We start from the raw sequence: 24,047 nt of genomic DNA, 5'->3' as shown, positions 1-24,047 counted from the left end.
GGTGGAGACGCTGCTTGTCTGCACCGCTGGAAACATCTGCAGCAGCAGCGCAGCAGTTTCCCATGATGCAGGCGACATGTGTGCGTGTGCTCGTCCTGACGCGGCTGCAGACTTCATCCTCCGGACAGAACGTATCTGCTGCTGCGGCTCAGCTCCGCCTGTGAAGGCAGCCCCACACCAGACGCCATTTTCACAAAGTCTGCACCTACAGAATGAAACTACGTAACAAACACGTAACTTCTGGATGCAAACTTTCACCGGGAAAGGTCATTGAGTGGATTCGTATGGATCACGTGTAATCTGTTAAAATTAGAGTCCACTACATGCAAATCATTATGATGATGAATTATAATGTTTTTATTTTGAGTATAATATATATATATATATATAACTTCAAAATAAAGTTGCAACCTGCTTTTTAGTAAACAACAGACAGACAGACAGACAGACAGACAGACAGACAAATATATAGATAGATCGATAGATAGATGGATAGATGGATAGATGGATAGATAGATAGATAGATAGATAGATAGATAGATAGATAGATAGATAGATAGATAGATAGATAGATAGATAGATAGATAGATAGGTAGGTAGATAGATAGATAGATAGATAGATAGATAGATAGATAGATAGATAGATAGATAGATAGATAGATAGATAGATAGGACATTTGAAAATTCCTGTGTTATAGCAGCAAGGTATCAGGCACATACCACACTCAGCCAAATGGGAAAATACTACACAATATACAAAGAATATCAATATAAATGTCATTCAAACAATTAAGTAAAAGTTAAGCTAAAAACTTGGTTGAAAATCTGTCCTAAAAGAGGAAACTGATTTTAGTTAGTGAATGATTTTACTTCAAAAAGTTGCAAATGTACTTGAGAAAATCTCCCTGGAATAACTTCCTATTTAGGAGATGAGAATGATAAACTCTGTCCTGACCTCACTGACTGATGTTGAAGTGTACTGATATATATATATATATATGTATGTATGAACTGATATCCAGTGTACTCAACACATAGTTATATATAAAGTATGATCTTAACACTCCTGAACTTCACCTTCACAGTAAATCTACATTCTCATATGTACTGAACTCAGCGTTTGTCTTCACTTGCACTGACCTGGAGGAGTAATGCGTCATCCCAGAGCTAAAGACTCTCTTATTAATCATCCTCATGAAACTTCTGTGAATGTTATTTTCTCATTTCATCCAGCAGTATTGAATTCGGACATCTGGGGGCACTAGATATCTTTTTACTTTTCTCTGTCCATGGTCCTGAAGCACATGAGCCAACACAGTGCAGATACAGAGCTTTATTTTCAGTCTTCATCATCTTCCATATGGTTGTATTTTAATATTTATTAGTCAGACTATAACACTGGGTGGTTGGTAGTGAAACATGTTATGTAAGTAAGATTTAGGTTGATGTATTTTTTTGATATTTAAGATATTCCAATGAATTTGATCAGATGTGAAGACACTGGTTGAGCTTGTTCGTTGGATGTTTGGAGTAAATGTATATTGTTGTATATTTATTATATGATGGGTTTTTATCTGAATTTGTATGTGCAGCACTGACTACAAGATACATTTTCTCTACGGGGTCAATAAAGTATATTGTTTCATAACAGAGGATACACTGGTCATATTTCCACTCCACTACATTTCAGAGGGATGTATTCTACTTTTTACTCCACTACAATCTGATTATCATTTCATATTTAAATGTTAAACCCCCAAAATATGTTTTCTATAAAATAAGAGGCCTCGAATGAAAGCAGCAACACAACAAAAGTCCAAATTAGTGTCATCTACCACATACAAGTTATTGCTTGAGTCACATTTTGAATGCAGGACTTTTACTTGTATCGGAGTATTTTTATATTGCAGTATTTCCACTTCTACGTATAGCAAGTAAATTAATTTCCTGTATTTTGCAACTACTGACCTCTGTCCTATCAGTGTCGTCAGTAGTTTCTCACCTCCTCATGCCACACACTGATCACCAAACCCAGACTACTGCACTTTTCTAAGGTGATTTTGTTTGTTTGATTTCCACTTTAATGAATACATTAATGTATTTACCTTCAAATTGAACATTGATAATCCTGCTCGTGTGATGTAAAACAACCGAGGCGCCTGTATTTTAGCCTGGATGTTGTTCGGTCAGTGAAACGAAGCTGAAGAAGAGAGGAGGAGGAGGTTTGACTCGGGAACACATGTTCAGACCACGTGACCGTTACCTGCCAAACACACCTGCAGGTATCAGGGGACAATCACTTTGTCTCCACAGACCACAAACTGTTTAACACGTTAAACTGTGCGGACGTGTCCAGATGCTCCTCAGTGTAAGGACGAGGTTCATGAGGATCCAACCTGCAGCTGCTGCGCCAACACTTAGTTTCTGCCTCCTGCGCCTTTTGTCGCATTGGATTTAAAGGAGGAGCAGAGTTGGGGTTTTCCCCCCGGGACTCGCTGCCTCTCTGCAGCTGTTAGTTCAACATGGGACGTCGGAGTGAAATGATTTCCAGGCATTTGAAGCGAGTCCTCCGGTGAATTTGGGCGAAGGGACGCAGACAGAGGAGCCAGCAGCCCGGAGAGGAGGTCGAGAAACCCGGAGGACATCCAGCAGCTGGTGGAAGAAGGTAGGATGGATGACTGTGTGTGTCTGTGATCAGTGTGTGTGTGCACAGTTACATGCAACCTATGTCAAAGCCAAAATCATAAATATATCCCTCCGCCCTGACAATAATATAAGAGTGACTCCGAACTTCATTCACAAAACTGACATTTTAAAGCGGACCGGCTGGTTAACAACACATATTCTCTGTAGTTGTTAATTTTCAAAGCGTTTTACAGATTAATTGTTGCTCTTCTTTAAATCGGCTCATAGCTTTCACCCAGTTGCGCATTAATTTACTGACAGATTGTAGTTAGGTTTATGTTATCTCTGGATCACAGGGCTTTCGTTTAGGGACCATCAATAAATTCCAATTTGAGTTTTTTTTTATCGTTTCCATGTCATGTGACCCCACTGACTTCAAATCACAGGACACACGTCTTGTTGTGGGATCTTTGTGTTTCATATGTTTTAATGCGAATATTAATGTTAAAAAAACATATTTTTTGTCTCAAGAGAACTACATGAATGGACTGACACTGCAGTGAAGTTAGCTTCAGGTTGGATATTCCACAGACAGAATTGATCTAAGGGACCATCAGTAATGTTGAATAGGAAATAACGGCTGAATTGTGATTGGATTTTAGTGCTTTAGATATTTTATATGAATATCTATGTTTTTGAATAGTTTCCATGCATATCATGTGACCCTTACCCTGGACAAACCGGAAACACCTCTTTCTATGTCCATGTCATGTGACCCATTGTCGCAAACTGCCAATATTTAGGGGCGTCTGTTGTAGACGGCAGATATTTGGACCAAGACTCTCAAACATTGATACTTTATTTCTGTGTGCTAGGTCCAGATGACATTTCAGTTGATTTCTATCAACAACTATCTGTATTAACGATGTATTTAGGCCAGTGTGTTTGCTCTCCACTCGGATTGTTTACCTGCAGGCATCTAAAATGTGCTCCAAGCTTAATTTTTGTCAAACTAGAGATGGATAATATTTTGCTTCCGGTCGCAAGATCGTGACCCTCCCCTTTAGATTCAATATGTTTACAAGGGGAATCTGTTTATAGAGATCATATGAGATGGAAGCTACAAAAGCAATGCAGTTATTTCCTATTCAACCTCACTGATGGTTCCTAAGGGAAATTCTGTCTGTTGAATATCCAACCTGAAGCTAACTTCACTGCAGTGTCAGTCCATTCATGTAATTGTCTCTCAAAATGATCAGCTCTGACTCTGGGAAACTGGGACGTGCAGAACAGCATGACAAGTTGTGTGGAGGCCGAGTTAGACTGAGTTATACTGCCCATGTCTCGGTAGGATCATCCATACTGTTTAATGCACGGCTCTTTTATTGATAACCATTGAAACCTTAAATCACTATATTATGTCCAGACAGCAGTGGGCCTTACGGAGCACAGAGGGCCCAAGAAGGACGCTCCAGGTACCCGCCCGTCCTGGATCATGGGTAACCACACTGGCAAAGACAGCCACAGTCCTAAAGGTATCACAGCAACACACATGCACAAACAATGCTTTTGTTTTTCATTTGTAATGATAGATTTTAGTTGGAGTAACAGATGGTTACGGTTCGGTCTCTGCACTGCACATCCCCAGTTCTCTCTCCCTCTTTAATTATGTCCTTTTTTTTTCTGGGCAGACTATTTTTAGACACTGTCTTCCTGGTTACCAGACGGAAGGTGGCGCATTTTTTTAAGTTTCAGTTTCTCATTATCCAACTTCTGAGATCAAAAGATAAGTTGTGGGATGCAGAGCAGATCCTGTGTTTGTGCTTGTTAACTAATATCCAAAAGCTATAGAGCTACAACACAGAATGAAAACTACAGAAGAATATCATTTGTTGACTTAAAGGTGAACATCATAAGTAATTCCACCAAAATGCAAAGACAAATACATTTATCATTTAACTGTATTGACCCAAAATACACTTAAATAGAGCAAAGGAATTCTTACGTTGTGCTTTAAATGTGCAGCTTCTAAACGCTTCATTCAACAAAATCTTTCTCAGATATGTTTTGTGTCTATTTATATGTGCATAAGTGCTCTGAAGATGAATATCACAGTCCCATTGAGCGATTCTCTGTATTTATCCAGTTTGACCACATGATATTCTGGGAGAAACACCGTGTGATGCCAGATTGATGAGTCATAAGTGTATCTCTGAGATTTCAGTGAAATAAGGATCCAGCATTGTCAGATATTTTCACTTCCAGCATCTTTCAGCTCCAAACATCACAGACCAGCTGTCGTTAGGCTCGGCCATCGTGTGAAATCAGCCCGAGCAGCGTTAAAACGTCTCGTTTCCTAACTGAGGACGTTCAGTCGTCTGCTCGCTCCGGTTACTTCTCACTTAACAGCTGTTTAACATGCTGCTCCTCCGTCTCTGGGCCCGGCAGTTTGCAGGATGGGGGGGCTCACGCTGGAGGAGGAGAGTAGCTCCACTGCCGTAGCTGTAACACACCGAATCATGCAGCTGCCGGGGAAATGATGAGTCTGCAGAATTCCTGCAGTACGACGCAAGGGCAAGGAGGGGAAGCAGGTGGAGATCGCTGGGGCCTGCTCAAGTGTGCACGAGCAGTCTGTGCACGCCGTAGAAGACACATTATCTGCATCATACAGAAACCACATGGCTCTAACCGTGATATCACAAAACCAAACCAATGCAATGACTTGAATCTAAATATGGCAGCACTGATCAATGTAATCGACTGGTAGAATCAGTGAGAGCAGCTGTAAGATGGTAGATCAGGGTCAGACTGCATCTCTCCCAGGGAGTGTGGGAGTGTGTGCATGTGTGAGTGCACCAGCCAAGACTTTGGCAGGAGAGGATTTTTTGCTGCACCAGTCGGCACAGGACAGTATCTGCATCCAGGAGAAGAACAAAGAGGCTTTAATGCTCTGCACATTTTTCAACTTAGATGATTTTGAAGCTCAGGTCAGTTGTTATTCTCCTTCTTTACCTCCCTTTTATTTCTCCTCTGTTTTACAGCTCGTTCCCCCCTCTCAGGTTCTCCTCTCGATTTCTTCCACACGCCTCCTACCACGCCCTCAGAGGACGAGCTGACAGCCATGGCCTTATCCTCGCCAGCCTCCTCCTCCTCCAACAAAGCACAGACTCCATCGCCGGCCGGCAGCGACACCCCCTCCGCCACCGCCGCCGCCTCTCCTACTTCAGAGTGGACACAGAAACTGTCGGCGTCCACAGACTGGGCCGTGATAAGCGTAGAAAGCGTCGCCTCCTCAGAGACGAGCGTGAGCGATGCAGCAGCCAGACACGGGAAGGCAGCGGTCAGCGAGGCCCCCCCGGCGCCTCTGCCCCCGTCCAGAGACTCCCCCTCGGAGCAGAGCTGGCAGGAGAGAGACAGCGGACTGGAGCCGCAGGATGCAGCAGAGAGGGCCGAGGAGGAGATGACCCTGGTCCTGCTCAGTCTGATGGAGCATCAGAGGGCCTCGCTGGGCCTCAGCCCCAAACCCGATGTCACCACAGGAGCAGTAGGTACGCCTCTGTCTTCTTCTGCTTCTTCACACCTGCTATATGGAAACTGTTGTTGACTTCTGTTAGAGAGGAGAAGACCACCACCTCCACATGTTCTACACTTGCTGGCCGTCAAGGTGGAGTTTCTCTGCTGAACGAGGAAAGATTCTCTGTTCACCCTAATTCTAAACTACAGATTCATGTCTGAATTATTATGGTACAATGTTATGTTATGTTACTTATGTTGCTCTCCTGTGGAATGATGGATTCACCTTCACTCGATTATAACTGTGTGTGTGTCAGAGCTGCTCAGGCGCTTGATAACAGAGCGAGACGAGCTGCTCGAGGAGGTGGACACACTGAGGGAGACACTGAGGGTGAGTTTCAACCACGCGTCGCATTTCACTCCTTTTTCCCGCACAGTGCATCATGAAAAGTAGCGTACAGCCGATGGTCACTAACTGAGCAAACAAGTGTTTATCTTCCTTGTGTCGCTCGCTCTTTTCTCCTCCACAGGCGGAGCGTCTGGAGTGGCGTCAGTTCCAGTGTGACCTGCAGGTCGCCGTGTCCGTGGCCGACCGGCTGCGGAGCGAGTCGGAGCAGGCTCTGGGTCTGCTCCAGGGGCGCCACAGGGCCGTGGAGGAGCAGCTGGCCCTCACCCTCAGCGGGCAGCAGGAGAAGGACAGAGAGCTGGAGAGTCTGAGAGTGGAGCACAGAGACGTCTGCAGCAAACTCAACGAACTCACTCTGCAGCAGCAGCAGCAGCAAGCCGAGCTGGATGCTCTGAGAAACACATGTGTGGTGAAAGACAGAGCGGATGGGGGTAAAGTGATAGAGAGACAAGACTCTGTGGAGGGAGAGGACATACAAGAAGCTGCAGGAGAGACTGAAGCTGACCAGGAGGAGAAGGAAGCAAATGGAGGCGTGGAGGCAAATGGGTCTGGGGACATGCGGTCGAAGGGTAAGGGGGTAGCGGAGGGATACCTGCAGAGTTTAGCTGCAATGGAGAAGAAGAAGGAAGCGGGACGTGGGCTCAGAGATCCGAGGAGGATCGTGATGCTGTCTGAACGATCCTGGTGAGTCTGTGTGAAAGTTCACAACCCTCACACAACGACAACTTCTCACTGAACATTTCGTCTTTCAGGAGTTTATCTCGTCTTCCACTCCCAGTTGACTCCTCCGGTCAAAATGAGGCTTCGAATACAAGCACAACTTTACCACTATGCAAGGTATTAGATATTGTCTTAATATGAATAGTGTATCTATTACATGTAATGTCTGAATGACTTTGAGGCGGGGAGGGTTGTGGCCTATGTAGAATCATTTATTGTCTCTTCCAGAAAGAGCAGCCAACTAAGGGGAGAAGGATGGATCGTATCTTACAGCGACAGGACAGTTGGTCCAGTTTTTATTCGGGTGAGATTATATCCACAAAACCAACATGATGCTTATTCATCACATAAAGATGGATGACGTGTCTCCACTTCTTCCCACTAACCAGAAATGAAGCCAAAATATAACCAGCTACGAACGCGCCCATATTTCGCCTTTGGAGCCAGACTGCAGAATTCACACTTTTTAGTTTGGTCCATGTCCCATCCACTAACATGGAGGAGTCGGGCTTTATCACCTTTACTGCAGACAGCCCCCAGATGTTTTGGCTTCACTTCGGGTAGCAGTCACGTCGTCCATCTTTACACACAGGCTGTGTGTTTTTGTTCATTTGTGTGACTGAGGCTGTTTTTTCGCATCTTGCAGGAAAACTGGACGAGGATCAGAGCTCAGATTACGTGAAGTAAGTTTCTGTGAGAAGTTGATTCTGACTGACCTGGAGACTGACGAACGTTTAGCATTAATGAGTCGGAAGCATTTTCAAACCCAGTCACAATCTCAGGTTGAACTTGAATCGTACGATGAAAAAGCTTTTCTTCTAAATGTAGATTTAGTTTTAAACAAACTTTACACTGTAATTGTGTCACTGTTCTTCGTTAAGTGCTTTATAACCAGGTTTAGAAAATTGCTGTACACATTAAAACGATCCTCTACACACCCACAGAGTTTTAGGATTAACTCTCAGCTGATCCGTGGTTGAGATCTTCTCTTTCTTCAGACCTCAGGATGGTTTCAGTGCTCTGCTGCGGCGTCACGGCGGCTCCAGGAGGAACTCCCTGCTGCGCTGGTGCCAAGGTCGTACACAAGGTTACAAGGTCAGAGAGAAGTTTTTATTTATTCTCATGTTTTTTTTTTTTGTAACAATCCCATTCTGTAAAATCAAGTGGCATTCCGCACAGGGAACAAATCAAGGCTCTTCTATCAACAGAATATTGATATCACCAACTTCAGCACCAGCTGGGAGGATGGTTTGGCGTTCTGCGCCGTCTATCACACTTATTTACCGAGTCACATCCCATATGAGAGCCTGAACCCTGAGGACAAGGTAAAACTGCTCGTGACTTGTGTGACCTGCAGATTTATATCAGTTTAACTCACTTACAAAGAACATTAGCACAGGTTTGAGTCTTTGACAAACAGATATCATCTATCCAGGCCCAAGCATTGAGAATCTCTACAGTCATAAAACGTGGCACATAGGTTTAAACATGAACATGTAACACTCATGTTTTACAAGAGTTCACATCTGAAATTCAAGTGTGTAAAAATGAAACAGAAACTTTTGACTCGATCTTTGTTTTTGCAGAAGGTAAATCTGGACCTCGCTTTTAGGACGGGAGAGAATGTGGGAGTCACAGCCACACTGGTGAGAGACGCTTCCACTGTCTTTTACACAATGTGATTTCTGATCAGTGAGGTTTGTGTTGAGATGTATTCATAGATCTCACAGCATCATGGTCTGTGTTTTTACAACCTGGCTCTGTGTGGCAGACGGTGGAGGAGATGCTGAGGGCTGACGGGCCGGACTGGCAGAGGGTCCTGGGCTACGTCGAAAGCATCTTCCGTCAGTTTGAGATGTGAGGCCGACTCCTCTCCTCCTGTTTGGACTGAAACACTGCTCTCCACAAGAGGGCGCTCTGCCAACCAGGATTTTAAATGCATCAGCAATATTGGACTTTATCGTAAGATTGTATGCATCAACACACGTTCTCCCTCGTGTGGAAACATGAGAAACTCCAAGCAGTGTTTTAACCCTTGAATACTTTTATTTTTCTACATACTGTACTTAGTGGTGGCACCAGTTTGGTGAATATGCACAGGACACGAACATATTTGAATTTCAGACGTTTCACTTGCTCAACAGTTACTTTCACATTTGGTGTTGGATCCACTGGTTTTGCACGGTTTGCCAAAAGCACTTTATAATGAATGTAATGTTATTGTTTTTTTAATGATTCCAGACTCTCTAGCATTTAAGTTTTATTTATTTATTATCTCAAACCTCTTCTGTCATGACAGTGATGTCATGTTCGCATGCTCCCAAAACTAAACCCACAAGACAGAGGGTGGGAGTAGATTTTGTTTGCTGTAGATGTGATGTTTAAAATCTAAGGAGAGTTGTCTTTGAGGAAATGTAAATATGTTTATGTGTGTAACCGCTTCAGTATTTTTAGAAATATATTAAACACATGAAGATGTCGCTGCTAAACCTTATGCAATAATAAAGTTATGTATAATGTAAGATATTGTTTTCTCTATTAATGCCACACACAGATTCAAAGAAAACCTTTTTAATATCAATATACAGTTTGGACCCGACTGTATAACAAAAAAATACATCATTTGATAGAATATAAAAATGGTGTAAAAGAATGTCGAATATGGAACTAAAGGAAATGTTTAAGGTTTAGTGACATAAGAAAGTGGTCATCGAGTAACAAATAAATACTGAAACATTTCAAAAGCAATAATTTAACAAGATGCTTCAAATGAAATCATAATGTACATGTAATTCATGGGTTTATTTTTATGCTGGAACACACTAATTCTCTAGACGTGATTTTGAAATTGCGGCATGGTCACAAAGACCCAAAGCATTAAATGAAAGCCACAGAAAAAAAAAGCAGTTTACCAATTGAATGTAAAGAGTTCCTATGAAGCTGGGATGGCGCCTCCTATAGGTGGTGTCGACAGAGGTGGCAGCAGCAGAGACTTCAGTTTAGCCGACATGGCTGCTATTTCCGGGTCCTGGGTTTCGTACATCTTCACCAGTCGGGCAAATTTGAGGACGCCTGAAAGTGAAGCAGAGAAAAGATGATGGATCCTGACATCTACGCTGAACGGATGAGAGCCAGCGTGCGTGTGGCCGTTAAACGCTGCCTCACCTTCTCCTTCGTTGTTGAAGCCGTAGGCTTTGAGAACCTCCTGTTGGATCTGAGTGGCCACGGGGAGAACCAGCTGCAGCATCTTGCCCATGTCGTTGCAGGCGCTCTCCCGAGCCTCCTCCATCCGCGCAACGTTGTCTGGCACCGAGAAGGCCTGGATCACCTCGCTCAGCACCACTGAGACACAACAACAGCATCAGTAGGCTCTATATATAGTATAACTGCAAGTTGATTTAATGTAGTCAGAAACTGTTGAAGCTCCAGCTCGACTCACCTCTGGTCTGCTCAACTGTCAGGGTCGGCTGTTGTGCTGGAGCTGAGGCCATGACTGCAGAGGAGAGAGGGAGCAAGCAGATCTTTACTCTGAGTAACATGAACAGAATGAAGTACTGCAGAGAGCAAGTACTCCACAGAACTGATGTGACAGTATTCAAAACCAGTAGTATATATGAAGACACACTTCCAGCTAAAAGAAAATGAGGTAACAGTAAAATTGGTTAAACATTGACGAGGTGTGATACAAATCTAACATTCCACCATAACAATGATATTATAACACTGTGAAATGATTCTTTCTGCATCATGAATATTTACTTATGATTCGGGACGTACATTGTGCTGATAATACTAATGATTCTAGATCAAAGGATCTGACTAGTGCTTTGAGTCAGTCTCAGGTTAGTTAACCAAACCTTGACTAGTCCCCCATCAAACCTGGACTAGTCTCCGTGTTGTGTTGAGCTGGAATCTGTTGATGTTCATTCATGGATATTGAACTAACGCTGTGTGACGTCAGGTTCAAACGCAGCAGGAGGAAACTACAACACGTTAAACACACAAACATGAACATCCGGGTCCCTGCTCGTTGGATAATGGAGGTTTAATGTTGTGTTAACTCACCAGAGATGAAAATAACAAACCAGCTGCTAGCAGGGCGGCGGACATCTGCCAGAAAACGACGCCTTTTGCGACACACGAAGCCGCTTTACGACACGGGCTCCCAGTTTCCGGTACCTGCTGACGCAGAAGGTAAACAAACCTCTTTGCTCGCAGCGATGAAAGCTCTTCAAAGTGTCAGACTCTGTCCACGTGCTCGCGTTCTGGGCTTTTTAAACTTGAACTGAAGTGAATCTGAAGTCTCATAAGTTTGGATCGAGTTGTGGAACGCGGCTGTTTGGTTCGAATCTCGCGGATTTGATTGAATCTTTAGAGTCGATGGAGAAGAAGCTCGCTGATTTCAGGGCTCGACGTCAGGCTGTAAAACCCGAAGAGAAAACCCAGAGCGCTGGTTCTCAAGTCATGGGACAGACTGAAACTACTAGTACTACTACTAGTAGTACTCCTACTGCTGCTGCTACTACTACAAGTACCACTACTACTACTGCTGCTATGGAGCAGAAAAAGACACAAAGCAGCAGAGGAGCAGCTGACAGCTCCCACATCCAGGTGAGATCACCAACAACCAGTTGTATTGAGTAGTATTTGGGATTTTAAACATTTCCAGAGGTACTTATATATCAACAGCATATTATGAAGTGAGAGGAACTGTCTCAAGCTCCAGGAAACATGTTCTTCCTGTATCTCAGTTACCTTTTGTCTGGCACATTTTTAAACTCTGGCTTTTAGGGTTTGATGCCTGTCGTTGATTTTCCATCTTTTATCCTTTCAGTGTTTTCGCTTTTTAAGTTTTTTTAGTGCAGTTGCAATATACAACTAACTTCGATTCAGCGTTATTATTCTGGGTATTACACAACATGTGCTTGTTTGTTTTTTGTTGTTTGCTGCACAATGTTCTGTTCTGCAGCTGACAATTAAGTGTATTGGATTTGATCTGATTTGGCAAACACTAAAAACATTCACACAATTTGGCAGCAAACTTCTAAAATAATATTTTACATATTAATAATAGTAATATGTAAAAATTAAGAAAAGCTGTAAGCAGCTTAACAAATGTTCCTGACCCTGACGTGTGGAACCACTGAGACAGATGAACTTTACTGTGTCTTCCCTGCAGGACCGAAGTGACTGGCTACTGGACAGCGCTCTGGGAAGATGGCTCACCACCAGACATGGGATCATCTCCAACCTCACTCTGCTGAAAGTGCTGCTGTGGCTGGTGCTGCTCGGCCTTTTCGTGGAGCTGGAGTTCGGCCTGGCCTTCTTCATCCTCTCTCTCTTCTACTGGCTCTATGAAGGACTCCGAAGCCCAGCGCCCCGAGAGCCGGGGGAAATGAGCGCTTACTCCGTCTTCAACCCGGACTGTCAACCTCTGCTGGGCTCGCTCACTGCAGAGCAGCTGGAGGGAGAGATGGGCTACATACATCTGGCTAACAGTTAAAGCGCATTGCACATTTATATCAAATAATCAGGGTGTTTTCCTTTTTAAATCTAACTTTTGAAGACTTTACAGTGACATAAAATGTGTTTTTACTGTACTTTGACTGTATGGCACAACAGAAAATTGAGATGTCTCTACTTAAAACTCCATCTTTATCTCAGTGATAATTCTAAAGCGGCCAGTAATCATCAGCCTAACTCACAAGTTAGTACACGTTATATTGGGGAACATTTTTCTCTCCTGGGATTCATCTTTTCACCTTGACTTCCGACTTCCTTTACAAGAAAATGTGGGGTTAATTCAAAATATGGTGCAGGTGTTGAGAAATGGGAATGGGAAGAGGAAACAAAGGGCAAGTTGCTATTAATATATATGTGGTAAATGGTGTTTACTTGTAATTGAAGTCTTTCAATGTCTAATAAAGTATTTTGATGACTCCAGCGCCTCGTCTCTAGAGTGATACAGGTTTACATCTTGTTGTGCAGCAGTATTTTCAATGGAACCAGCCAAGAAAGTAAAATATGTTTGATTAAAGCAACTAATTATATGAATATTAGGGAACAAAAACAAATAAACAAAATCAAATCAAGCAACTGAAATGCAGAGAATTTGTAAAGTGGAATAAGACCCAGAAAAATGTAAATGTTAAGTAATTAAAACAAATAATGAGCTTAGAAACGATACTTTTTTTTAATTCATTTTAAATAAGGGATTTTGATTAGTGATTTAAACGAGGTAAGTTATGAAAGTAAGTAAGAAATACAAATTTTATTATAAAACTATAAAGAAAAGCTGACTTTATTTTTAATGCCACGTCTCTTAATTCTTCAAATCAAACGGGACGGGCTTTAGGACCCGCAGAGTCTTGTGCAGAGAGTACATGTTCTGAGACAAAGCGAGATGGTTCATTCTAGTCTAAAATCCGTTTGATAGCTTTTACGTTTAGCTAAAACCTTAAATAATATCCCAGTTGCTTTTTTTAAGATTATCACTAGATTCTTGCAGGTGATAGTGGACTCTTCAATATATTTAAATATATAAACATGAACATCTGTAAGTAGAAATTGACAACCGAGTTTTCCAGGTGGAACTTGTACTTTGGAAGTGAACCATCTTGACCCTTGTATTGGCTCTTTGGAGGTGAAACGGTTTGTATTTCCGGGTTCACTCAGCTTCAGGCTGTCAGTTGGTGTGTGTCTCTGTGTGAGTGTGTGTCTGTGCCTTATTCGGTAAGTCTCCCCTCATTATTTAACTTTATATTTGATCTTTGATTCATCCTGTTCATCATTAACACATCTGTGATTCAGTTTGTTAACTACAGTATCGTGTTAGCAGGTTAGCTTGTGTGCAAGTTTCACGATGCTAACACTTCTGTCAGTTCAATGCTTCTTCACTTCAGCTGAAATGTGTAATAAGGTTTAATAAGGGGTCTGCTTTGATAAAGAGATTATTAAGCATTAAGGATTTCCACAAAAAAAAGTGAGAATTGGAAATTCAACAAATGAAAGGAAGGAAAACAAAAACATTATCAAACCTTACAGAGAGAGAGAGAGAGAGAGTGGAAAACTTGGAGAATCAAATTACATTTACAGAAATTTAATAAGTAGTTTTTGACCTCGAAATTTTAAATAACTATGAACGACAGAATAAAAGCACAGAACTACTGAAATGTAGCAGAGTATACAATGTAAATAACCAGTAAGTATAAGTACATCAACTTTGTAGTTATGCATATTACTAACTTGAGAAAGTGTAGTACAATTTAACCTTTAAGAGAACTTGAATATTAAATAGGTCACATTTAATCTTCCACAATCCAAATCAATTGATCAATAATACAACTCAACCATTAACTACTTTTAAAGCTGTTGTTCTAAAGATATCAGTGATATGTTTGAATGTGTCAGATAAAGGTCTCTGTCCCTGTCTCTGTCTCTGTCCCTGTCCCTGTCCCTGTCTCTGTCCCTGTCCCTCAGCCATGTCTGGAACTCCTGTGATTATGCGTCTGATGGCGTCGGCGCACTCTGTGGCTGAGAAGGCCGGGTCCATCGTGAGGAAGGTCCTTCACAGTGGAGACCTTGGCATTGTGGAGAAGGTGGGACTCATTTGTTTGTAAAGTTATAAAAGCTGCCAGCCTCATCATCTCTGATTCCTCCATGTTTCTCTCCACAGACGGGAGCTAACGATCTGCAGACGCTGGCAGACAGACTGGCACAGCAGAGCATCTGTGCTTCACTGTCCAGACGCTTCCCAAAACTCACCATCATTGGAGAAGAGGTCTGTCAAAATAACTCTGGTTTAAGGCTCTATATGGGGGGGGGGGGCAGTGAAGACAAAGACAGACAATGACATGTATCTCCTGCTCATCCAGGATCTTCCATCTGAGGAGGTGAAGGAGGACGCAATTGAGAAGGGTCAGGCAGAGGAGATCCTCCAGAAGAGCTGCCCAGCAGAATACAGTGGGCTGAAGGAGGAGGAGGTAAAACAACCAGTAGATCCTGGAGTGCTATGTATATTTTCAGTAACGAGAGTTAGGTAAAGCTGAAGAATATGAAGTTGTGTTATTTTTCTGTGACTCACAATGGTTAGAAATTGGTGCATAATGACATTGTGAATCTCAATTTGTGAACGTGTTGGTGTGTTTTTGTGTCTCAGCTTGTTGTGTGGGTCGATCCACTCGATGGCACAAAGGAATATACTGAAGGTAGGCTCTTCACATATGCTTCTTAAAGTGCGTGTGTGTGTGTGTGTGTGTGCACAGTGGGCTGAGGCTTCATTATGAGCAATCCAGGAATTGACTGAACAATAGGTGGAGCTCTGAAGTGATTCCACCAGCTTCGTATCTTAATGACATTCAACACACACACATTGTTGTCAAGTTAAATCATTGACTAATTACTTCTAGTACCTTCTACTTTCTGCTTCCTGGAAATGAACACAACCACCGACTCAAGTCTTTAACAAAAACTCTTTGAATCCATTTATTTCTTCCTTGTGTTATTTTCTGGCTCTCTGGTTCACTGTCACTTTCAAATTTTCCTCTCCTTCTCCGTGCATTTCTCTGTCTCTGCCGACCCCAGCGTCGAGGTGTCTCCGTCAGCACGCTGAGGTCCAGACACCACACGGCGGGTCGTTGACCTCTCACAGCACAGCTCTCTGTAATGGTGACACGTAGGAAAGCAGCGATGGAAAACCTCTGCATGAACTTGCTGTATTGACTCTTTAACTGCCAGAGCAGTTTCTCATGTTTACTCTGAGTCAATTCAACGTTGGTTAAGTGGCCTCCAGCTAACGTCCTGCTGTCTCCAGGGCTCCTGGATAACGTGACGGTGCTGATTGGGATCGCATACAGAGGCCGAGCTATAGCAGGTGTCATCAACCAGCCTTTCTACAACTATCAGGTAACAGTGGAAACTAAGTGTTGTTCTGCAGCTGCGTCTTAAAACCCAACACTCTGGTTAATTCAGACTCTGTCAGCTTGGAGCAGGAGCCGTTTTGGGAAGAACCATGTGGGGAATGCTGGGAGTGGGAGCCTTTGGATTTCAGCTGCAGGAAGTTCCAGCTGACAGGAGAATAGTCACCACAACCCGGTCCCACAGCAACAAGGTGGTAACGGACTGTGTAGACGCCATGGAGCCGCATGAAGTTGTAAGAGTGGGTGGTGCTGGAAATAAGGTGAGATTTATGGGCTTTTTAGAGTTTTAACTTAGACTATTAACTCCTTGGGTTCCCTTGAAAAGAAAGAGGAATTTGTAGCAATAACAGTAAGACCACAAAGAGGCAAAAAGCCATTTGCTGTGTGAATAACAACCGATTCATCTCTCTGCAGATAATTCAGCTTGTTGAGGGAAAAGCATCAGCTTATGTCTTCGCGAGTCCAGGATGTAAGAAGTGGGACACCTGTGCTCCGGAGGCCATCCTGCACGCAGTCGGAGGTAAAATCTCGACGAGCACAGGACAGCTTTTAAAACAATACACGTGCTTAAGTGCTAAATATTTCACCAGCTCCTTCTGTCCTTGTGCAGGTAAACTGACCGACATGCACGGCAACGCGTACTGCTACGATGCAGATGTGAAGCACATGAACTCCGCCGGTGTCCTCGCGACACTGCGTAACCACGAGTACTACGCAAGCAGAGTACCACAGTCGGTGAGGGAAGCCCTGAAACTCGACTGAGGAAACATGAAACACTTTGGCTAACTCAAAAAGTAATTCAGCAACACACCAATCGTACTTCAATCGGAAACAAGGCGACTCAACAGCACTTCCATTTATTTCACTCATTTGAAACAAAGTCGTACAAATCTCAAAACACTATAACTGTTTTCAACTCGAGGACCGATCGCTGTACAAGGCAAAAGGCAAGATTATACTATATTAAATAAAAATACACAAGTCAAATGTTTATCAGTGAGTTGGAAATGATTCACTGTACTTCATTCAATAACCACTAGGTGGAAACAGTGTAACATCACTAGCATAATGCCGACAACAAAAAACATTGTGTTGACCCCTTTACAACGTTGTGTAATGTCATGCAATGAAGTGTTCAATGTAAGATGGTTTGTCTTGTATTTTTTTTTAATAGTTCTTCACTTTTCTTTGTACACGTTCGTCTCTTGCATTCACGTATCCATGGCTAAGTTTCTACCATATACTTTATATAAAGATGGACGACATCTTATATACAGCTCTACAAAAGTGAAGCCAAATAATCTTGACTGCCCCCTGGTGGCTCACTGGCGTACAGGACATTAACTCTGCTTTTTCTATGTTAGCATATGGAATGTGGACCAAATTAAAAAGTCAAAAATTCAATATTTTTCTTCCCAAAAGCTGGTTTCTGTCATTTTATCACACTGATCTATGTTCAACGTCCTGATTTGACAGCTGAGACGTGTGATTCGTCCAGCTGGTGAATCGGGGGGGCCCTCGATACCACAGCTCCCTGATCACTGCTGCACAGACTCTGGCTCCACATGACGTCACAAGTGCAAGATGGCATCACCTGTATCCAAGATATTTTAGCTTCATTTTTGTATAACGGGAGGAGGTGGAGACATGTCTTCCATCTTTATATAAAGTCTATGGTTTCTACATACCTAATGATCTAAGCAAGATAAAGAACATCAACTCAAGGTGCTCAGCTATGTCTTGTTCTCACATTTCCACACACACAGAATTTACATCAGAACAAAAAAAGGAACATTTAATGCTATTGCATCTGCCTTTTTCTTTACTTAACATCAACAATGGAAATTCTCCTTTTCAACAACCACAAATGCTGGCTTAGTGTTGTGAAGGATGCAAGTTTAACACTAAAGTAATGCAGCTTATCTATTGTTTATGAATGCCCTCATAAAAGAACAGTTCAAACAGGCTCACAAATGTTTCTTCTTGCATTTGGCTAAATTTCTGGTGAAAATCTCCGGATTTTAAGAAGCCTTACATTCTTCAGTCGTAAAGATATAAACTTATTCTACTATGTCAAACGATTCCCTCTATGCTTTCAGCTCCATTTAAACAAGGGCAATGGCAGTAATCAGGTGAATTACATGCACATTAGGCAAGTCGAGGTGGAACAGGAAGTTATCAACCAGGGCAAAGAACCAGTCTCAGTGTCACAGGCGTGCATGCGTTCACAAAATCACAATGGAAGTTGTTCATGGAGGCGGAGAAGCGTCCTTTCCACAAAGGGTTAGTTTTAAATGTTGCTGAATGGACTGAGCAGTGGAAACGAAGACTGAGTGAATACACACCATGGCATTGAGAAAAACTTGAGTAAAGGAAATACCACTCGTGTTCATAAAACTACCCACAGAACGAGCAACAGCAAACACTCCTGGAGTTTCTGTTTACACACGAACGAGCTTACTGAGAGAAGGCTGGAGGGTTTGAGGCAGCCTGCAGGGACTCGGGCCAGAGACCAGCCAGGGGAGGAGCAGGAGAGTCAGGGGGGAGGGGAGGGGAGGGGGGGCCAGACGTTCACCTCTTCTTAGGTGCCTGAGCGGTGCGTGGGGGGGTGACAGGGCGTCCCGCATTCACCCCTCCATACTGGTACTTGGCCTTTTTTTCTGACGGCTTCAGAATCTGAAAGACGGTGAGATGGTCGTGATTAATACATTGACAGCAAATACAGTCGGGTTCAAATCAGGATTAACGTTCCAGGACAACATCAAACTGAGCTCGGTACCTGAAAGGAGCACATCAGAGACTCGTCCACACTCATCATCCCCCCTGCGTTGTCAAACTCCCCACAGTAGTTGGGGGCGGAGAACAGCGTCACCAGCTGCCGCTTGGCAAAGAACTCGTAGCCATCTTCAACGACCTGTGGTTAGAAGAATTAGAGCAGAAAGTGTCTGTCAATCAAGGGGGGAGGTGTTTGACAAAAACTGTTGATATTTGTGTGTTATTTTTAAGTAGAAGTGCCAAAAATCTTATTTTTCCGGCTTTGTAAATGTGAAGATTTCTTACTGTTCTTTAAAACTGAATAAACATGTTAACTCAGGCAATATGTTTACATTTCTCAATATACTGACATTTTATGGGATCAAGCGTAAGAAACTAAATGATTTTAAAGCAAAAATATATCAAGAAAATTACAACACATTAAGGTTGTAATACAGGAGTTTTTGCTACACTACATCTGCAGACCTACACATTTTAAAATGTTTGGTTGTATTGCGTTGTGTTGTATTTTTGCAGATCATCAGAATGTCAGATTCATGGAAACACTGTTGATAAAGTCAATTGATTTGAATACTGAAGTAGTCAAAACCTGAAACCTGATTATCCTATCGCCATTATTCATCTATCTAGTGGAAACACATTGTGTATTTTGCAATTTAATACTGTAATTGAAAACCTGCATTGAATGTACAAATCATGAAATAAATGTGTTATTTGTCAAATACATTAAACTGAACTCAATTATTAAGAACAATATTTATCTGTCCTTGTTTCTGAATGAACTAACAATGTTCTCTGAAATTTCATTTAATTTGCCTCAAGAAAATCTTAAATTTTTGAATACACCAAGAGTGTGTGTGTGTAGGAGTATGTGTATCTGCAGGAGTGTGTGTATCAGTAAGAGTGTGTGTATCTGTAAGAGTGTTTGTATCTGCAGGACTGTGTGTATCTGCAGGAGTGTGTGTATCTGCAGGAGTGTGTGTATCTGCAGGAGTGTGTATCTGCAGGAGTGTGTGTATCTGCAGGAGTGTGTGTATCTGTAGCAGTGCGTGTATCTGTAGGAGTGTGTGTATCTGCAGGAGTGTGTATCTGTAGGAGTGTGTGTATCAGTAGCAGTAAGTGTATCAGTAGGAGGGTGTGTATCTGTAGGAGTGTGTGTATCTGCAGGAGTGTGTGTATCTGTAGCAGTTTATATCTGTAGGAGTGTGTGTATCTGAAGGAGTGTGTGTATCTGTAGCATTGTATATATCTGTAGCAGTGTGTGTATCTGTAGGAGTGTGTGTATCTGTAGGAGGGTGTGTATCTGCAGGAGTGTGTATCTGTAGGAGTGTGTGTATCTGTAGGAGGGTGTGTATCTGCAGGAGTGTGTATCTGTAGGAGTGTGTGTATCTGTAGGAGTGTGTGTATCTGTAGCAGTGTATGTATCTGTAGGAGTGAGTGTATCTGCAGGAGTGTGTGTATCTGTAGCAGTGTATGTGTCTGTAGCAGTGTGTGTATCAGTAGGAGTGTGTGTATCTGTAGCAGTGTGTGTATCTGCAGGAGTGTGTATCTGTAGGAGTGTGTGTATCTGTAGGAGTGAGTGTATCTGTAGGAGTGTGTGTATCTGTAGCAGTGTATGTATCTGTAGGAGTGAGTGTATCTGCAGGAGTGTGTGTATCTGTAGCAGTGTATGTGTCTGTAGCAGTGTGTGTATCAGTAGGAGTGTGTGTATCTGTAGCAGTGTGTGTATCTGTAGGAGTGTGTGTATCTGTAGGAGTGCTACCTGATGTGCTCGGCAGATGAGATCCAGGTCGTGGCGGTTGAGGAACTTGCTGACCACGTCGGCCCCGAAGGTGAAGGAAACTCCCCGATCGTTCTCCCCCCATCCCTGCACGTCCTTGTCTGGGTCCGACCACAGCAGGTCGCACAGCAAGCCTGGAACCAGTCAGAAGCACCAGTCAGACCAATAACACTCCCAGAAGTCAGAAACTGATAGAAACAAGAGTTTGTTTTTCTTCCACTTAAAGGTTTAATGTTCCTTTCATCTTTATATGCAGTGGTGTTAAACCCTGAGAACACATTATGGACAACTACAAACTTTTCTGTGCTACCAGCTGTCACCTCAGTTCCAGAAACATCAATTTATCTCTTAGAAAATGAAGAGCATAGTTAGTTCAATTAGGTCCTTCCTCAATTCTAACATGAAACTGCTCAGTCTCTTACAATCGATGAATACAAATGTGCTGCTACACTTGTAATCAGGCTGATTAAGACTATTGTCACGAGAGCGTTAAACCACAGACCTGTGTCAGGGACGTCAGTCGGTCTCATAATGCGTCGAATCTGTTCCATGGACTGCAGATCAGGAGAGAGACCTGAGGAGAAAGAGGGATTCTGTTAAAGGGACTCACACTGCAGCAAATCAAATGTTCAATTTACATAAAGAAAGGACCATGACAAAGTAGAGACCATGAGATATGATGTAGCAGAAAACATGAGACATTAATGTCAACGCCTTCAGATACATGATACACAAACCTCCATGGCAGCAGAAGATCTTCTCATCAATAATGGCAGCTATGGGCAGGCAATTAAAACAGTCTGTGAACGTCTTCCAGAGCTTTATGTTGAACCTGCGTTTGCCTGAGGAGAAAAACATAAACAAATCAGACAAAGAACCATTAGAAATAATTTTTTGCTAAATAATAATATACTAATGTTTTCAAATGCTAGTAGGACTCTCCTTGGCCAAAAGCTAAACAAAGAACTTTGGGATGTAGCCAGTGCACGACAAACAAACATGTGACAACTCACACTCGTCGTAAAAGCCGTAGATGCGATTGATGGAAGCACACTCGTGGTTCCCCCTGAGCAAGAAGAAGTTCTCTGGGTATTTGATCTTGTAGGCCAGCAGCAGGCAGATGGTCTCCAGCGACTGTTTCCCTCGGTCCACGTAGTCCCCCAGGAACAGATAGTTGGCCTCCGGAGGGAAACCGCCGTACTCGAATAGCCTCAGCAAGTCGGTGTACTGTCCGTGAATGTCACCTGGAATCATGTGTTCAGATGTAACATGTTTAATTTACCTCATGATCTCAGTGATGAGTGTTTTTTAATTCATGGGATTGAAGGGAAATAATAAGTAAACAAATATGGATTTATAAAAGATCTCACCACAGATTTTGAGCGGAGCCTCAAGTTCTAGCAGGATGGGCTGACTGAGGAAGATCTCTCTGGACTTGATGCAGAGCCCCCGCACCTCAGCCTCCGTCATCTGGACGATCTTCCCTGGACGACATCCTCGCACTGAGAGTCAAACGCACAAAGACGTGATCGTTAAATAGGGATGAGTAAGTATTTGGCAACAGATCGCTGCATCAAATTCCACGTGCAGTAACGACAGGTGTCACATGCCAACCGATTATTATGAGACCATGTTCCTGTCGTGTTCTGTCTTTCAGAGTTTAGGTCAGCTACTCTTTACTCTACATCAGTGCATCATGGTGCCTTTACAGAGAGGGACCTGACTATCATGTTCCCTTCGCCACTGGTAAGAAATTCCACGTACAGGAAGGACACAAGTCTGGAGGACGGGTATGTTAGCAAAAACCAAAAGTCAAATATTAAAAGAATTAAATTGAGAATGTTATAATATTAATAACAATAACTATAAAAACTGAAATGCAAATTATAATATCTTTTAAATAATGTACATATAGACGCAAACCTTGATGACCATAGATTGAGCTTCTTAAGGAAAACCTTGAATAGGTTAATGAATCCAGCTTCGGATCCATTTCTGTCCTTAAATCGACAGTTGACGAGTTAAAAAATTATACAAACTAGAAATCCTTTATTTACATTTATAATTGAGCCATTTTACCTAAAGATTTCTCTAATTAAATAAAATTAAATGAAACTTTTTGATTACAGATTTTCAATTGGTGCGTTTGGAAGCTGCTGACGTCACGGAGGTTTTAAAGGGGGCGTGTCGCTCGGGTCGTCTCGCCATGTCTACACTTAACGTTACTAAGCAACCGCAGCATTCCTGTGACGTTTCAATCTTCGTAACAAACGAGAAAAACACGCGAACTCGAATCGTCGCGTTGTGATAACAACACGTTGTGTTACTGTTTACCGTAGCTCTCTGTCACGCGCAGCCACGATGGCAATTTTGTTGTATTTGTGACACAATTTCCTGCGCAGAGTCGCGACTGATAGCGAATATGGGAACGTTCGTGAGTAGCGCCAACAACCTGTGACATCACAGTCACGTTAATCACTGCGTTGTGAACGCAGCGGTTCGGCAGCGACGAAAGAGCGAAAGACGAATTGTTGCGTTTAACGTGTAGTAAAGTTACAAGTTACACGCCAGCGGGGCTTTTCTTATTCGAGCTGAAATGCGTCACTACGCTCTCTTACCTTCTAGTAACCGGGAGATGAGGCTGTCTACGTTCAACTCGCCTTCCGCCATGTTTCTCTTACGCAGGCAGGAGCTGGGTGAAATCAGCCCTGAGCAGTGACTCGCAGGCTCAAGGCGCAGGATACAAGGTACAGGTACAATTTCAGGGTATTTGTGTTTTTTACTGAAACTACCGAGTGAGAGAGCTCAGCGCAATGCAGATTAAGAAAATACATGCAAATTGAACAAACATGTGCTAATTAAGAAAATACACAAATAGAAAAAACGTGGACATTAAAGGTTCAGTGTGTAAGATTTAGGTGAAGAGGATCCATTGCCAGAAATTGAATATAAAATAACCCTCATTATGTTTCTCAAGTGAGTTAGTTGTTCTTCAATTGTTTCTAGAATGGGCCCTTTATGTTTAAATACTTTATATTTACACCCTCCAGAGAGGCCGCCATGTTTTTTTTTTTTACAGTAGCCCAAACTGGACAAACTTAGACATTTGTGAGTTTTTATGTCAACTGAAGGCTGCCGTGAGGTGAGGGGTATTCAGCTGCAACATGCAACTTTTCAAGTAGATGTCAGTAAATTCTACACTGTGAATTCTACACAACTTCATCATTTGACGACAAATGTGCTGCAAAAAAGTGACGAACTAGCTGTAGTTCATTGCTTTGTGAAGTTCCATCACCATTGACGAGTATAC

General features: G+C 42.6%; 5 protein-coding genes across 7 annotated transcripts; 3 read left to right on the top strand and 2 right to left on the bottom strand.

Moving 5' to 3' along the window:
- The first annotated feature begins 2,305 nt into the window (after positions 1–2,305).
- Positions 2,306–9,374, top strand: LOC133973561 (cytospin-A-like). The gene is made up of 12 exons (XM_062411498.1): positions 2,306–2,665; positions 4,052–4,160; positions 5,667–6,173; positions 6,456–6,529; positions 6,669–7,228; positions 7,297–7,381; positions 7,493–7,568; positions 7,911–7,947; positions 8,263–8,359; positions 8,473–8,589; positions 8,851–8,910; positions 9,036–9,374. Exons 2-12 carry the CDS (start codon positions 4,121–4,123, stop codon positions 9,123–9,125), a joined length of 1,743 nt encoding a protein of 580 aa, XP_062267482.1. The 5' UTR covers positions 2,306–2,665; positions 4,052–4,120; the 3' UTR covers positions 9,126–9,374.
- Positions 9,375–10,034: 660 nt separating this feature from the next.
- Positions 10,035–11,449, bottom strand: grcc10 (gene rich cluster, C10 gene). The gene is made up of 4 exons (XM_062411500.1): positions 11,330–11,449; positions 10,704–10,757; positions 10,430–10,606; positions 10,035–10,336 (listed from the first exon to the last, which is right to left on the bottom strand). The coding sequence occupies exons 2-4, from the start codon at positions 10,753–10,755 to the stop codon at positions 10,197–10,199; spliced, it is 369 nt and encodes a 122-aa protein (XP_062267484.1). The 5' UTR covers positions 10,756–10,757; positions 11,330–11,449; the 3' UTR covers positions 10,035–10,196.
- Positions 11,450–11,457: 8 nt separating this feature from the next.
- On the top strand, positions 11,458–13,203 carry saysd1 (SAYSVFN motif domain containing 1). Its single transcript, XM_062411499.1, has 2 exons — positions 11,458–11,875; positions 12,444–13,203. Exons 1-2 carry the CDS (start codon positions 11,645–11,647, stop codon positions 12,765–12,767), a joined length of 555 nt encoding a protein of 184 aa, XP_062267483.1. The 5' UTR covers positions 11,458–11,644; the 3' UTR covers positions 12,768–13,203.
- Positions 13,204–13,906: 703 nt separating this feature from the next.
- On the top strand, positions 13,907–17,326 carry bpnt1 (bisphosphate nucleotidase 1). Of its 3 annotated transcripts, none has more exons than XM_062410897.1 (10): positions 13,907–13,996; positions 14,744–14,862; positions 14,940–15,044; positions 15,139–15,246; positions 15,423–15,471; positions 15,848–15,925; positions 16,077–16,168; positions 16,245–16,442; positions 16,597–16,702; positions 16,793–17,326. In XM_062410897.1, exons 2-10 carry the CDS (start codon positions 14,746–14,748, stop codon positions 16,942–16,944), a joined length of 1,005 nt encoding a protein of 334 aa, XP_062266881.1. In that variant the 5' UTR covers positions 13,907–13,996; positions 14,744–14,745; the 3' UTR covers positions 16,945–17,326. The 3 variants fall into 3 exon arrangements, with proteins under 3 accessions (XP_062266881.1, XP_062266880.1, XP_062266882.1); XM_062410896.1 differs by having other exon boundaries at positions 15,848–15,931; XM_062410898.1 differs by lacking the exon at positions 15,848–15,925.
- On the bottom strand, positions 17,024–23,455 carry LOC133973193 (serine/threonine-protein phosphatase PP1-beta catalytic subunit-like). The gene is made up of 8 exons (XM_062410899.1): positions 23,356–23,455; positions 22,108–22,239; positions 21,751–21,981; positions 21,475–21,579; positions 21,240–21,311; positions 20,720–20,871; positions 18,962–19,096; positions 17,024–18,858 (listed from the first exon to the last, which is right to left on the bottom strand). Exons 1-8 carry the CDS (start codon positions 23,405–23,407, stop codon positions 18,754–18,756), a joined length of 984 nt encoding a protein of 327 aa, XP_062266883.1. The 5' UTR covers positions 23,408–23,455; the 3' UTR covers positions 17,024–18,753.
- Between the last annotated feature and the right edge of the window lie 592 nt (positions 23,456–24,047).

Source organism: Platichthys flesus, chromosome 18, assembly GCF_949316205.1.
Source record: "Platichthys flesus chromosome 18, fPlaFle2.1, whole genome shotgun sequence".
Lineage (NCBI taxonomy): Eukaryota > Metazoa > Chordata > Actinopteri > Pleuronectiformes > Pleuronectidae > Platichthys > Platichthys flesus.
This window is presented reverse-complemented; position numbering and strand designations above follow the sequence as displayed.

Excerpts from the sequence above, each read along its gene's own strand:
- LOC133973561 (XM_062411498.1), top strand. The coding sequence starts at position 4,121 with ATGGGTAACCACACTGGCAAAGACAGCCACAGTCCTAAAG. Across the intron at positions 7,382-7,492 it reads CAACTTTACCACTATGCAAG|AAAGAGCAGCCAACTAAGGG; the intron begins GTATTAGATATT and ends TGTCTCTTCCAG. Across the intron at positions 8,590-8,850 it reads GCCTGAACCCTGAGGACAAG|AAGGTAAATCTGGACCTCGC; the intron begins GTAAAACTGCTC and ends TTGTTTTTGCAG.
- grcc10 (XM_062411500.1), bottom strand. The coding sequence starts at position 10,755 with ATGGCCTCAGCTCCAGCACAACAGCCGACCCTGACAGTTGAGCAGACC. Across the intron at positions 10,607-10,703 it reads GACAGTTGAGCAGACCAGAG|TGGTGCTGAGCGAGGTGATC; the intron begins GTGAGTCGAGCT and ends GTTGTGTCTCAG. Across the intron at positions 10,337-10,429 it reads CTTCAACAACGAAGGAGAAG|GCGTCCTCAAATTTGCCCGA; the intron begins GTGAGGCAGCGT and ends CTTCACTTTCAG.
- saysd1 (XM_062411499.1), top strand. The coding sequence starts at position 11,645 with ATGGAGAAGAAGCTCGCTGATTTCAGGGCTCGACGTCAGGCTGTAAAA. Across the intron at positions 11,876-12,443 it reads CTGACAGCTCCCACATCCAG|GACCGAAGTGACTGGCTACT; the intron begins GTGAGATCACCA and ends TCTTCCCTGCAG.
- bpnt1 (XM_062410896.1), top strand. The coding sequence starts at position 14,746 with ATGTCTGGAACTCCTGTGATTATGCGTCTGATGGCGTCGGCGCACTCT. Across the intron at positions 14,863-14,939 it reads ACCTTGGCATTGTGGAGAAG|ACGGGAGCTAACGATCTGCA; the intron begins GTGGGACTCATT and ends TTCTCTCCACAG. Across the intron at positions 15,472-15,847 it reads CACAAAGGAATATACTGAAG|CGTCGAGGTGTCTCCGTCAG; the intron begins GTAGGCTCTTCA and ends TGCCGACCCCAG.
- LOC133973193 (XM_062410899.1), bottom strand. The coding sequence starts at position 23,407 with ATGGCGGAAGGCGAGTTGAACGTAGACAGCCTCATCTCCCGGTTACTA. Across the intron at positions 21,982-22,107 it reads GGCTCCGCTCAAAATCTGTG|GTGACATTCACGGACAGTAC; the intron begins GTGAGATCTTTT and ends ACATGATTCCAG. Across the intron at positions 20,872-21,239 it reads GACTGACGTCCCTGACACAG|GCTTGCTGTGCGACCTGCTG; the intron begins GTCTGTGGTTTA and ends GACTGGTTCCAG.